Here is a 12,105-nt window from a genome sequence, read left to right on the forward strand (position 1 = left end):
GCATGTAATTAACTACTTTTAAACGTCGTTCCAAGTATATGACGAAAATCATTCAGCAGTGTGGGTGAAATAGTTGGAATCTGCTGGAACATCAGCGCCCTCTGCTTGCTTCTCTCGATCCGCGACTGTCATTGTGTTCTTGGCGTGACCAGAAAGTGAAAGCCGCTTGTCGTCTCACTGTTGTGAGCAAAACTGCATTCCCAGCCGATTTCGCACGGGTGGCTGCCTCTACTACGTTGTAGTGTTCCTGGTTGCGTCCAACCGTGCATGTTGGACAACGGGCATTTTGTAGCACGAAATTCGAAAGCATAGCGCGTGAATGACGTGAACGTGGAAGGGTTTCTGCTTGCATTCTCACCAGATGGCGCATTGAGACGCGCCAGTGCTGCTAGATGAGTCAGTCCGCTTGGCGGAGCCATCTTCGGAATTTCGTCCGCTAAACTCAATGCTGTATAGAGCTATTATGTCTTTGAAGCTTTCGAATTACGCGCTTTCTGAAGAACATACGGTTTCTGAAGCTTTGTGATTTACTTTTAGGTTCCTTTAACAGTTTTTTAATAGTTTCTAGGTCGCTCGGCATAACTCTCGTTGGCAACAATGGTTCGACGGCACGCAGTCTGCAAATGCGGAGATCGGTCTACTCTGAAGAACGCGACCGTTTATTCCACTAATAATGGAATTCCTGGCGTGATTTGGTGCTGCGCGCCTGCCATTCTTCCGACCGTTTTCTGCAACTAGGAGTAGATGATGAGTCAGAGCATCCAACAGATCTTGTTTGCCGTGAACGCGAAAAGCAACGCAGAGAAAATGCATTTAGCCGGGTAGGTGTGAAGAACTCCTTTTTGAAGTTGCTTTCTTATGAATCTGCATGCACATAAGAGCGTTGGGGAATATAAAGCTTCGAGAAATGGGAATAGATAGGCTGTGCGGCACGTGATTATAGGGCCGTCACCTGCGTATAGTTTTACACATTCTGGCTCAAATCTAGCAGTTGGTTTAAATGTACTCCATGTTTATAAAACACTGATAATACGAGGGGCGTTCAAGTCAAACCGGGACTTTCTGTCTCCTGAGTGTACAAATGGCTTGCGCTACTTCTTTTTCGTCATTTTCACGCGCGACAGGCCTCCGCGTTCACCACGTGGTGGTCCAAAGCTTGTGCAAAATAGAGGACACGTGCTGGACAAGATGGCCGACGACGAGGTGAGCGCGCACATCGAACAGCGAATTGTCATGAAGTTTCTCGTGAATGAAGGCCTAAAGTCACCTGAAATTCACAGAAGACTTCAGGCTCAGTATGGCCACGATACACTTAGCCGCAGCAAAGCGTTTGAGTGGTGCAAACGGTTCCGAGATAGCCGTACATCAGTGCAGGACGGTCCCGGCCGGGACGGCTCAGAGCCCAGTGTCAGAGTTCCTGAGAACATCCAACTTGCGGAGCGCCTGATCCTCAAGAACCGACGGATAACATGTCTCGAACTGGCTCGAACGACGGACCTTTCAGTGGGAACGTCGAACACTATCATTCATGAACACCTCCAGTTTCGGAAAGCCGGGCCTCATCACCAAAGGTGTCCTCCTCCTACAGGACAATGCACGCCCGCATACCGCACATCTCACGACGGGCACCTTACAGGAACTTGGCTGGGAGTTGCTGCCACATCCCCCTTACAGTCCAGACCTCGCCTCCAGCCATTTCCATCTCTTCGGTCCACTGAACGCGTTCCTTGGGGGCTACCACTTCAACTGCGACGACGAGGTCAAGAATGCGGTCCGATCATGGCTGCTACGCGCCAGTATGGATTTCTACGCTGCTGGCATCCAAGCCCTCGTGCAACGGTGGGACAAGTGCATTAGTGCGGCTGGAGATTTCGTTGAAAAATAAAACTAATTTCTCGCCTCTAAGTTCAGTTTACTTTTGTGAAAAATGAAAAGTCCCGGCTTGACTTGAACGCCCCTCATAATTAAATAATTAAAATTATAACAATTAAGAACTTTGACTAGTCTTGTTTTCACGCACAATTTACAACTTTGCGATCGCTTATGTGGCAGGCACTTTAGAAATTTCACAATTTCAGTTTAAGGAAAATGTAATGTTCGCGCGTTACGCACTGGTGTAGGGTTAAATAAATAATGTATTTATAAATGGACTAAATGTAAACTAAAAAACCTAATGTAACTCTATCAGCATTTTAGTTAACTAATATAATTATTAAGATACAAGAAAATGAAATTAAAACTATAATCAAAGTTAATTCTACGCCCAAAACCTCGTAGGAGCCCCCTAATTTTGTTTAAAAAAATATGCAGATGACTTTCCGTGAGTATTCAATTCACGTAGTTCGCATAGGCGAATGACAGCTTCGCAAGGTATACAGCATATAGCTTGCGGTGCACTGACAACCACATGTGCGCCTGTACACCTGTAAAGTGTAAATTGCGAAAGTGCTTCGAAACAAGGTCCCCCACGATTCAAGTGAGGCGCCAAGAAGTGCAGTGAGGCGGCTTTATAATAATACTCGATGCATGTCCATCCTCCAGTGACAGAGTTCGCAGTTGTTGTTTTTTGTTTGTTTGTTTGTTTGTAAGGAAAAAAGGTTCGAGGTTGTTGCTTGACACTCGGATCGATAACCTTTTCGGTGCAGCAGGACGTAATAAACAGTGTGATCTCTGCTACCCGCTAGTCTAATTCGTCCCCGTATTCGGAAGGGGGCGCGAGCCTACCGTCACATTGGAACGTTTCATGAGAACGCTTAGAAACAGGCTTGATCGCAGCGGGGGTAAACAGAGCGTGGTAATGGAATAATCTGACACGACATGGAGGACGAGAGCAAACTTGTTTCGTGGAAGCGCTCCCTGATTTACGGCTGTCCCGTTGAACTGCCCGTTGGACGCCATTCCATTGTCCCAATTTGTCATCTAAAGTTGCTTTGTGCTGCAGGCCGATTGCAGCGCCCCCACGGCTGCCTAGTTCACTTTCGCTTCGTGATTTTCCTCGGGTTCTCTTCTGTAGTGAGTTTTCGTTTCGATGCTAGTTACTTTCATTTTCTTTCCCTGTAGTGAAGATTAATAACTGATCGCACAAAGGGTCCCGCGACGCGGCAGAAGCATGAGCTTTAAGGGACATCCTGGAGCCTTCGAGTGGTTTTTGATTAGGGTTGTATTGAACTGTCAATTATGCGTAGATACCAAATACCAGGTATCGTCGAACAGAGTGCCGTAAGTTTTGAAGTAAAGGAGAAAAGTGAACAGCACGTTCGCATCCGGTTTCGGTTTCACCGGGACCATATACTAAACAGTGAAATGCAAAGTGATACAAATTAAATTCACAATGTACTTGATGAATACTTGAAGTACTTTGCCTAGCACTTTGTACTTTGCCCATCACTGGCTGGGGGAGCCTTATGGAAATGTTGGCCGTCAAGCCCATAGTGAATATTTCACGATGAACATTGTAAAATTCTATGCTGTGATGAGAATGCACTTCCTCGTAAAGAGCATTAACCGTTCTCGCGCAGAGCGGAGCAAAAGCAGAAACTTCCAAAGGAGGCGCGTCTCCAGTGAATACACTTATGTGAGCATTCAGACTCGTGTACAGATATTCTTTGTTTTCATTGTGTGAATATGTATGTACATATATATCATGGTGAGGGGACGAAACAGGTTATTTCTATTGCTGTGTATAATAAATCTTGTTTTGGCATTACCAGGTTGAAGTTTGGACATGCTCGTGTCTTCACTGACTGATAGGAAACTTTATACATCGAGGAACAAAAAGAAAGATCAACCGGCCTTGTTGTTATGACATTAAAAAAAGAAAACTAAAAGTAAGAATGGACGAAAAAAATAACCTGATAAAAGGAAGAGATATAAAATTTGAAAAGGGAGGTTGCCATCAGCTTTGTCACGTCCGAGCTACGCATGGGACATACCAAGCTGAGTACCTGATCCGTTGCATGCTTGGATAAGCGATCTTCAATGTGTTTTAAGCTATTCGTTTACCATTGATATTTAACCCTCACTGCTCCATTCCTCCGCAAAACTTTTCGGCCACACGGGCGAAAACGGCCCGTTCGGCAGACGCGCTTCGGGAGAATCTTCGCATACATCCGTGTTGGCGCGCTACCTGACGGCATCTTCCGCGAACGGGCCGCCTCGGCTGCGGCGCTCCTCACACCAGACAATATTCATCTAGTCACCATACTTCGGCCGCTCCTTCTATCCCCAATTCTCCGGGAGGACTGGCAAAACAGGTTTACGGCGGCAAAGGGACAAGGCGCTGACCCCCACTGACCGGCGAACCAGAACGAGTTCTCCTTATACTGTCATCGGTGACGTGTATCATACCTCCTCATCCTCGTTATAGCTGGAGTGGCGAGTTAAGGGTATACGGGCGGAGCTACGTTTATGTGAGTTTTTTTCTGGGAAACAAATTGCACACATCAAAACCTTTCGCGCTATTCGGTATAATGACACACACACTTTCATCAGATGTCTTAATCTGAATTTTTTTTTGATGGCCCTCTGTACTCCTTTAAGAATACGGGGTGGCGTATGTCTATTATGAAAAAAAGCAAAGGAGGAAAAGGTCAGCCTGCGCTACGGCGGCTTGCTATTCCCAGTTAAAAAACAAAACAAAACGGAGTTGGTCACAGTTCACCAGCAGCGTAGCCAGAAAAATATTTCAGGAGGGGTTCTATGGGAACATTACATGGGGGAGGAGAATTTCGCCCTCGTTCCACTTTCCGAAAAGCACTAATAAAGGTGCAATTTCGGAGAAATTTGAACCCCCTCCACCTGGGTACTTCACTACAGTTCACCCAGAATACCACAGACCCGCAGTGACCGAAGAAGTGCCTTGGTCACCTCACTATGCTGTGTGGGCCCTAGCAGCGTAGCGAGGGAAAAGTCTGAGATCGTGAAGCGAGCGATGCGCGACCTCGGGAGAAGACTGCGTTAGCGGTAATAGGTGCAGTGGAGCAGCACGTGCGGAATGTCTCCTTCAACATGACAGGTGGGGCAGATGGGTCATGGAAGGTGACCCATCTTAAAGAGGAGCAGTAGAGTCCGTGACGCGTCCAGTCGAAGTCTGTGGAACAAGGAATCTTCCTCCCTGGGATAGTGTCCTACCAGAGTGTGGGCTATCGTCGGGTCACTCAAGCACAGAAAAGAGTTCGTCCTGACGGCGTCTTGGAAAAAGGCCCGAGAGCGATTCGTGCAATATCGGCAGACAGGCAGGGTAAGCGGAACGGAAGTAACAGACCCAGCTGCACGGGCACACCTGGCCGCAGAATCGGCGAGGGCGTTCCCCACGGTACCAACGTGTCCCAGAATCCACTGGTACCACAGACCGTGGCCTAGAGACGACAGCATGGCGTGCAGTCAAAGGAGCTTCGTCTAGATGTCGTTAAGAATATTGTTTTAATGACTGTTTGGGCGTATATGGTAAAACGCAAACATCAAGTCTCGAATCGGTGGTTTTGGCTGCTGGACAGAACAAACATCGGAAGCTACTGGCAATGACGTCACGGCGAAGAAAGTGCCGTCTACAAAATTAAATTATATGTAGGTGGCTGCGAATTTCATTGAAGTATTTTTTTTCATGTACGTCGTCATTTTTAGCTTCGGACTGCCGCTTTAAGTAAGTGCCACAATCTGAACGGTTCTATACACACCTCTACGCGAATGCGACGGAAACGCATTGTATCCGCTGGAAATCCTCTCTCAATGTCAACCAACCGGGTGCGGAGGATCCGTGCGATGAGATACGACGAGGGGATATGGCACGCTTCAATCCCATTCACATAAGCGCGGCTAGAGAACCGTTGACAATGCGCTACTATACTTCAATGCAACTAGATAATAGAGACCATGTCATTTGCAGTCCTCGCTAGCGTCGTAATTTGGAGGACACCGGCCGCGCAGGTCATCGGCCTAGGGATTGTTTCCTCAGTTGTGATAATGCATTATGCTTACGTTATGTTAGGATTTTTGTACAACTAGTGCATGTCCCACGGTGTACCCTTCCTACAAAAGCTATAAATTCATCATCATCATCATCATTCTTCACGCTTTAATGACACCATTACCGTTTCTATCGTCCGCTGCAGTATAGTGTGCTCGTTTATCTCATTTGAAGTTGAAATGCCGAATGCCCAGTGACGATGGAGATCCCGCGGATCAATGCGTAGCGCCTCTAGCGGATAAGGGGGCGGGACCGAGCGTAAGACTCTCATATCATGACATGATCAGTATGAGGGTTGCGGAGTTGCCACTCCGGCGTTGGAATGATTTCGGAATCATTCCAGATCTATCAGAGCCCGGAATGGAATTGGAATGGAATGGCGGAAACTGTCCTAGGAATGGAATGGAATTGGAATGGACTGGTCTGGGTGCCACACGGTCAAGGGCGAAATAACCTTGTCTTTTTGCTCTTTCCGTGATGGGTAATGTCAATCTCCTCTATAGCACTGCTGGGCTATCCAGCACGGTTACCAGTCCCTTCCTTTTATTGATGGAAATAAAGGAGTGGTATGGGGTTGCCAAGCCATTCCAGGAGTGAGAATTGGCCATACCTTTTCATTCCGAGGAATTGAAAGGAATGGAATTATCACAAATTTTTATTCCTCGGAATGGAATTAGAATGGAATGGGTGATGCCATTCCGCAACCCTGATCAGTATAATCTAGTCGGTTGTGGGTTGTGATCGCTACCGCTACTTTCCCATTGATCTAGTTAAAACAACGGCGCAATGACCGTTTGCCTCAAGGTACAAGGTACGCCGTCTATCGGCATGTCACTGAATGAGTGTTCTCCTGTTCCTGCGATATTTTACCTTGATGACTAGGGCCCGAGACTTTATGCGCAGAAATCTTCCAAAATATGCATGCAAATATGCAGCGCGAAACTTCTGAATATGCACAAAATATGCGGCAATATTATGATGCCGCGAATGTGGCTCTGGAAGCTTTTATGTACATTAGAATCGTGTAATTACGTAAATTGTCTAAAAAACGTACAACGAATAAAAATGTACATTGCTTATTGCCAGTTGGAAGTCCGTTCAAGTGTGGACACTCAGGTGTATTCCTGGTTGGGCATTGCATGATGATCAAAACTTCCTGTTTTGCCAGTTAAGAAATCCATGTACCACGAAAATGTGTGCTATGTTGCTGGATGTTATTCGGGCGAATTAAAGTGCAACTCCAGACTCGGAAAACGGCGTTTATCTTATTTAGTCCATGAAAAGTAGGTACCTCAAGGATTTTATACGCGAAATTTCAATCCTGCTTGCGAGCGTTGTGCATTTCTATCAATTTTTGAAGATCTGCTGACGTCACGAGTTTCGATGACGGGAGGAGCAGGTGACGTCATGTCTTGCACACAAATTGCAGTGATGTCATGTTCTGGAGAGAGCGCTAGTCTCTTTCCAACGACACCGGCGTCCGGGGAGGGTCACGTGATGGAGAAGTCACGTGACGCTGAGCGAAAGCGGGGGAGAATGGGACAGATATCTTCCCCTTCCTTGTGTTTTCTCGAAGGTCGGAGCGGTCGGAGGATATGCCACGTGGAGCTCCGCTAACGGAGTGCAAAAAGTGAGCCCCCCGGAAGACGCGAAGGGCAACAACGTTGCCAGATGAGAGCCGGGCGCCGGGGAGAGACAGTTTTCAAAACTAATTTTCTGTAACTTTCGGATCACGAGCCAAAATATTCTGCAGGAATGTAAAGTGAGACAAGAAGATTTCAGTAACATAACTTTGGTAGGATTCCGAAGACACGGGATTTAGTCCGTAGTGAAACTTTAGCTATAGCTATACCTGCTTATCTACATCATGTTGAGACAGCTCTTCGTTGTGCTGGTCATTGCCTTCGAGAACGGCGCTCACAGACTGCAATACTTGCATTTTCCTATTTTTATCAGGCACAACTTGGACTCGCTGAGTACTTGCCGCGCGTTCTGTTTTGAGAAGTTGGTTGTGGGTGCTAGTGGGGTTAGCCGAATCAACTGATTGCGTAGCTCGAAGCAGCGTAGTAGCTTAGTTGTGTAGCTGGAGCACGGGTATTGTGCCCTTCCGAAAGGACGTGAGCAGTGGCAAAATGAAGGACGAATATGCAGCCAAATAGCGCCGAAATATGCCATAATATGCAAATGTCATATTATATGACGATCAGGAAGAAATATGTCATAATATGTAATTATATGACGCACGAAACATTGTAGATTTATATCGTTGTAATTGTGTTGAGCAACGTTGGATATTCTTTAGAACAAATTATAAGAACATGCATTTCGCATCAACTTCCGGGCCCTGCTGATGACTATGAAAAGATCGCCCCAAGACAGAATCCACAAATATATCTTCTCTTCCGCAGGGACTGAATAAAAATACACAGCCGGGGGCTCATTGCTTGTGTCGGGCATCTCGACTGGTGCAGAGTATTGTGATAGTCCTTCGCAAATATTGGAGAACGCACCTAGCCGCTTTCTCAGTCTGCGGCGTTTACCCTTCTTTAAACCTTATGGCCGTACGAAAAGCTAATACTGCCAACGAGCAGTGTGCCCTAATTAACCGTATACAGAGCCTTCACTGGCGTAACGGACTCGCGGTATTTCTTGGGTTTTCTAGCCACGTATTCTCATGCCTAAATAGTAGACACGGACAACTGGATGTTACCTGGTACTTTTTCTTGGAACATCTACGTCCACAGCAGGATTGTAGAAGGGACTTGTCTTCTGAGCCCACCGAAGGAGCCGGGGACAACGGAGGTGTAGACGACGGTCGGTTAGGTTGCCCGTTGTACGGCACCTCCAGCTCCACGAACTCTCGGTCCTGTAGAATGAAAAATCACGGTCAAATACAATTCTCACGCGTGGCTTCCAATCTCTCTTTCCTTCTTCCTTCCTCTCTTTCCTTCTTCCTCAACTCTTTTTTATATATATTTCGCGCTAGCCATAGGAAGACCCTCTTAATACGTATCTTCACCATCGTTGTGTCATACTAATCGTCCTGACAAATATTCAGCGCGTTTCTCTAGACAGTGATCTATTGAAATCGGACAGGCAGATACTTCGGACTCAGTTCACTGGCATCCGCAAGAAGCCATTCAAGTTTGTAACAACAACTTTGTTGGAGTGATGGTGACTGGAACTTTCATCGCCAGGCGATGTTCTACCCCATTGATAGCAGTAATGTGATGAAATGGAATAATGAGTCGCCAGTAAGGACAGTAAGGACACAGTAAGGATCGATCCTACGGTGTCCAAAAACTTGGGTTCCCCCTAAGGTTTAGCGAGCCGTGTTTTAGAGAATAATGTTTTAGACAAGAGGTCACTCTTGAGCGAATTACGTTTTAGCGAAAGGAAGGCTCGTTTTATTGACCTACGTTTTAGAGAAAGTGCCCGAGCACCTTAAAATAGCGACACCCAGAATATACAGGCTGTGAAACGACCCCCCCCCCCTCCTCCCCCAGCCTGTCCCCGTGGGAAAGGAAACAAAAAATTACAGGACGGTTGCGATTGTGTAAAAAGTGTTACCGGGACAACGTATGTCAAAACTGCTTTTCATAGCTTTAGATTATTTTAACTTGTTTTCAATCACCGAAACCAACAGTCAACGGACAGAAGAAGACAGAAGGAGACAGAGAAGAAGAAGAGAGAAGAAGCGGAGGGCTCGCTTCCGAGATCGAACGGTGCCGGCGCGCTGCGGAGAACGGAGAACTATCGTATAGTTTGGACGCGTCCCCTGCTTTTACACGTTTATTTCGCATGCAGTGCAGTAGGTGGAGCATTGGGGAACCGAACAGTATTGTACCATCGCGGCACAAGGGATCTTCCGATGAATATACGCAAGAATTACGGAAAAGAACCATCAACTCCGAACGTTGGCCCACATGTTATCCACACTAGAAAAGTGACAGTGTCGTCCCCCCTACCCCCCACCCCATAGGTCGATCTCGCGGCGATATCCCGTTAATAGCTACGGCTGTAAAAAGATCGACTGGTAGAACATAACCGATTGTCAAGCCTAGTCGCTCAGCGAACGTGGAGAATTAGGGGACAGATGTGCTCCCACTTATACGTTGCGCATAATTATCGGCGAACGGGGGTGCGGGTATATCCGCCGTTACCCGCAGATGCCCCTGCAGTTTTACGATTTGCGGGTAGAAATAATTCGATGTCGCTGCGGGTTGGAGGTAAAATGCGGCTGTATACCCGTAATGCGTCTGCGTGTATAGTGTGGGATAAGCCCGCATTGCTCGCATCCACTAAACCAACGTTTCGACACTGTAACTTGCCTAGTAATTTTGGCACTCTCTGCAGTTTTCATCGAGAAAACTGCACTCTTAAAGATGAACTTCACCCCATAGCACGCTCCTAGCCAACCATCATCTTTAATGATGTCGTTATCCGCCCTGATTTGTTGAAAACGGGGTGGGTACGCCTTTTTTGTGACACTTATGCTGTTCATAATTGTCACAGAAAAGGCGTACGCCTCCCCTTTTCAACAAATCAGGGCAGATAACGATATCATTAAAGATTATGGTTGGCTAGGAGCGTGCTATGCGGTGAAGTTGATTTATAAAAATGTAGGGTACCAGAGAGTCCACTTGTCTCAAGCGGCAACGCCACTGAGCTGTAAAAGCCACATCGAGGAGGTACGCTAGAGGGGTCTTCACCACATAGCACGCTGAAGGCCAACCACTGCACAGAATGATACCAGTATCATTCCTGACTTGTGGAAAGCATGCCGCGTACGCCTCTTTGTGATGACTATTACAACTACATAAGTGTCATAAAAAGGCGCACACATCTCGTTTTCAACGAATCGGGGGAGAGAACGGATGACGGTTGGATAGGAGCGTGCTATGCGGTGAAGTTATGTTTTAACAGTGTGACATATCAGCGCAACGGACTGCATCACATAGCACGCGGACAGGAGTCTTCTCATTTCACCCGTTTCTTAACAGTTGACAGACCTTGAAATGAGTCCGGATTTCTGGCATCCAGACTGCCATTGCTGGACTCCGAAATTCAGCAGGGCACCCAACAGGATGAAGATATATTTCCTCATAATTTTTAAGGTCCTGGGAGATGTATGTGTACGCGTGACTCCGAAGCACCGCTTTTAGACAAAACGGGGATGCTGTCAAAGCTGAAGCTTTGTTGTCTATACCCGGAGCGCAATAACAGCCGCTCCATTGCCGGATACAGCAATGGAAACAGAACTGAAAGGCTGGTATTAGAAACGGAAATATCAAAGGTAACGAACATACACCCATTATGCAGGTAAGACAAGTATATCATGGTTATAATTAGGGTCCGTGTTTTCGGAGTTTTTTTCATTTTTTTTTCAATTCCGTGTTAGCGCCGCGAAGCAAGTGTGGCCATGAGCGGCGTACAGACGTGGGCAGATGGAGAGAGGACAGCAGGAAGGAGTGGGGGACAGAGGGGTTAGTATACGTCCTGGGCCGACTTCACGAGGAACTGTGCCGACATTCGTCTGGAAAGTCTTCGGAAAACCCAGGGGAAACCTCAGACAGCACAGGCGGTGACAGGATTCGAACCCGTGTCTCCTCCCGGTCTCTGCTTGGAAAGCGGCCATCCTAACCACTATGCCACGGGAGCTGGTTTTGCATATTCGGAAAGGGTGCTTTTATGAGTTTATTATTTTCTAAGAATTCCCAGTTATCCGTTGTTTAACTTTTAAAACTGATTTAATATCAGTACTTCGGAAGGAAAAACAACGGCCGTGGAACGACATAGTCGCAAAAACAAAAAGAAGCTTTTTTTTTCTTTTTTTCAAAAGCGCGTAATGTTATGCCGCAGAACTTGCAGACAACAACGTCTGTATCATGACCATGCACCTCTGACATGAACATAACTAGATGGCGGAGAGACCACCTGAAACCACTTGGGTAATTTTCCCATTACATGTATGTAGGTTTTCGTCGCCTTAAGATCCATGTCTATCACGAACCAGTTCAGAAAATGTAACTTTTAACGCAATTTTCCTTGGTCTTTTTTTTTTCTTCTTTTCTTTCACCATTAAAAATGTCGCCCTTCAGGCTTCTGTAGAAAATATCACCTTCCCTTGTCTTCGCGTC

At 46.6% G+C, this 12,105-nt stretch overlaps 1 protein-coding gene across 1 annotated transcript in view; it reads right to left on the bottom strand.

Annotated features, from left to right (window-relative positions):
• Positions 1 to 12,105, bottom strand: part of LOC135388330 (potassium voltage-gated channel protein Shal-like) — a 447,190-nt gene that overhangs the window by 50,463 nt on the left and 384,622 nt on the right. The window contains exon 4 of the mRNA XM_064617811.1: positions 8,676 to 8,831. Within this exon, the coding sequence (XP_064473881.1) occupies positions 8,676 to 8,831 (156 nt within the window). The remainder of the gene's footprint in view (positions 1 to 8,675; positions 8,832 to 12,105) is intronic.

This window comes from Ornithodoros turicata, chromosome 3 (genome assembly GCF_037126465.1).
Source record: "Ornithodoros turicata isolate Travis chromosome 3, ASM3712646v1, whole genome shotgun sequence".
Lineage (NCBI taxonomy): Eukaryota > Metazoa > Arthropoda > Arachnida > Ixodida > Argasidae > Ornithodoros > Ornithodoros turicata.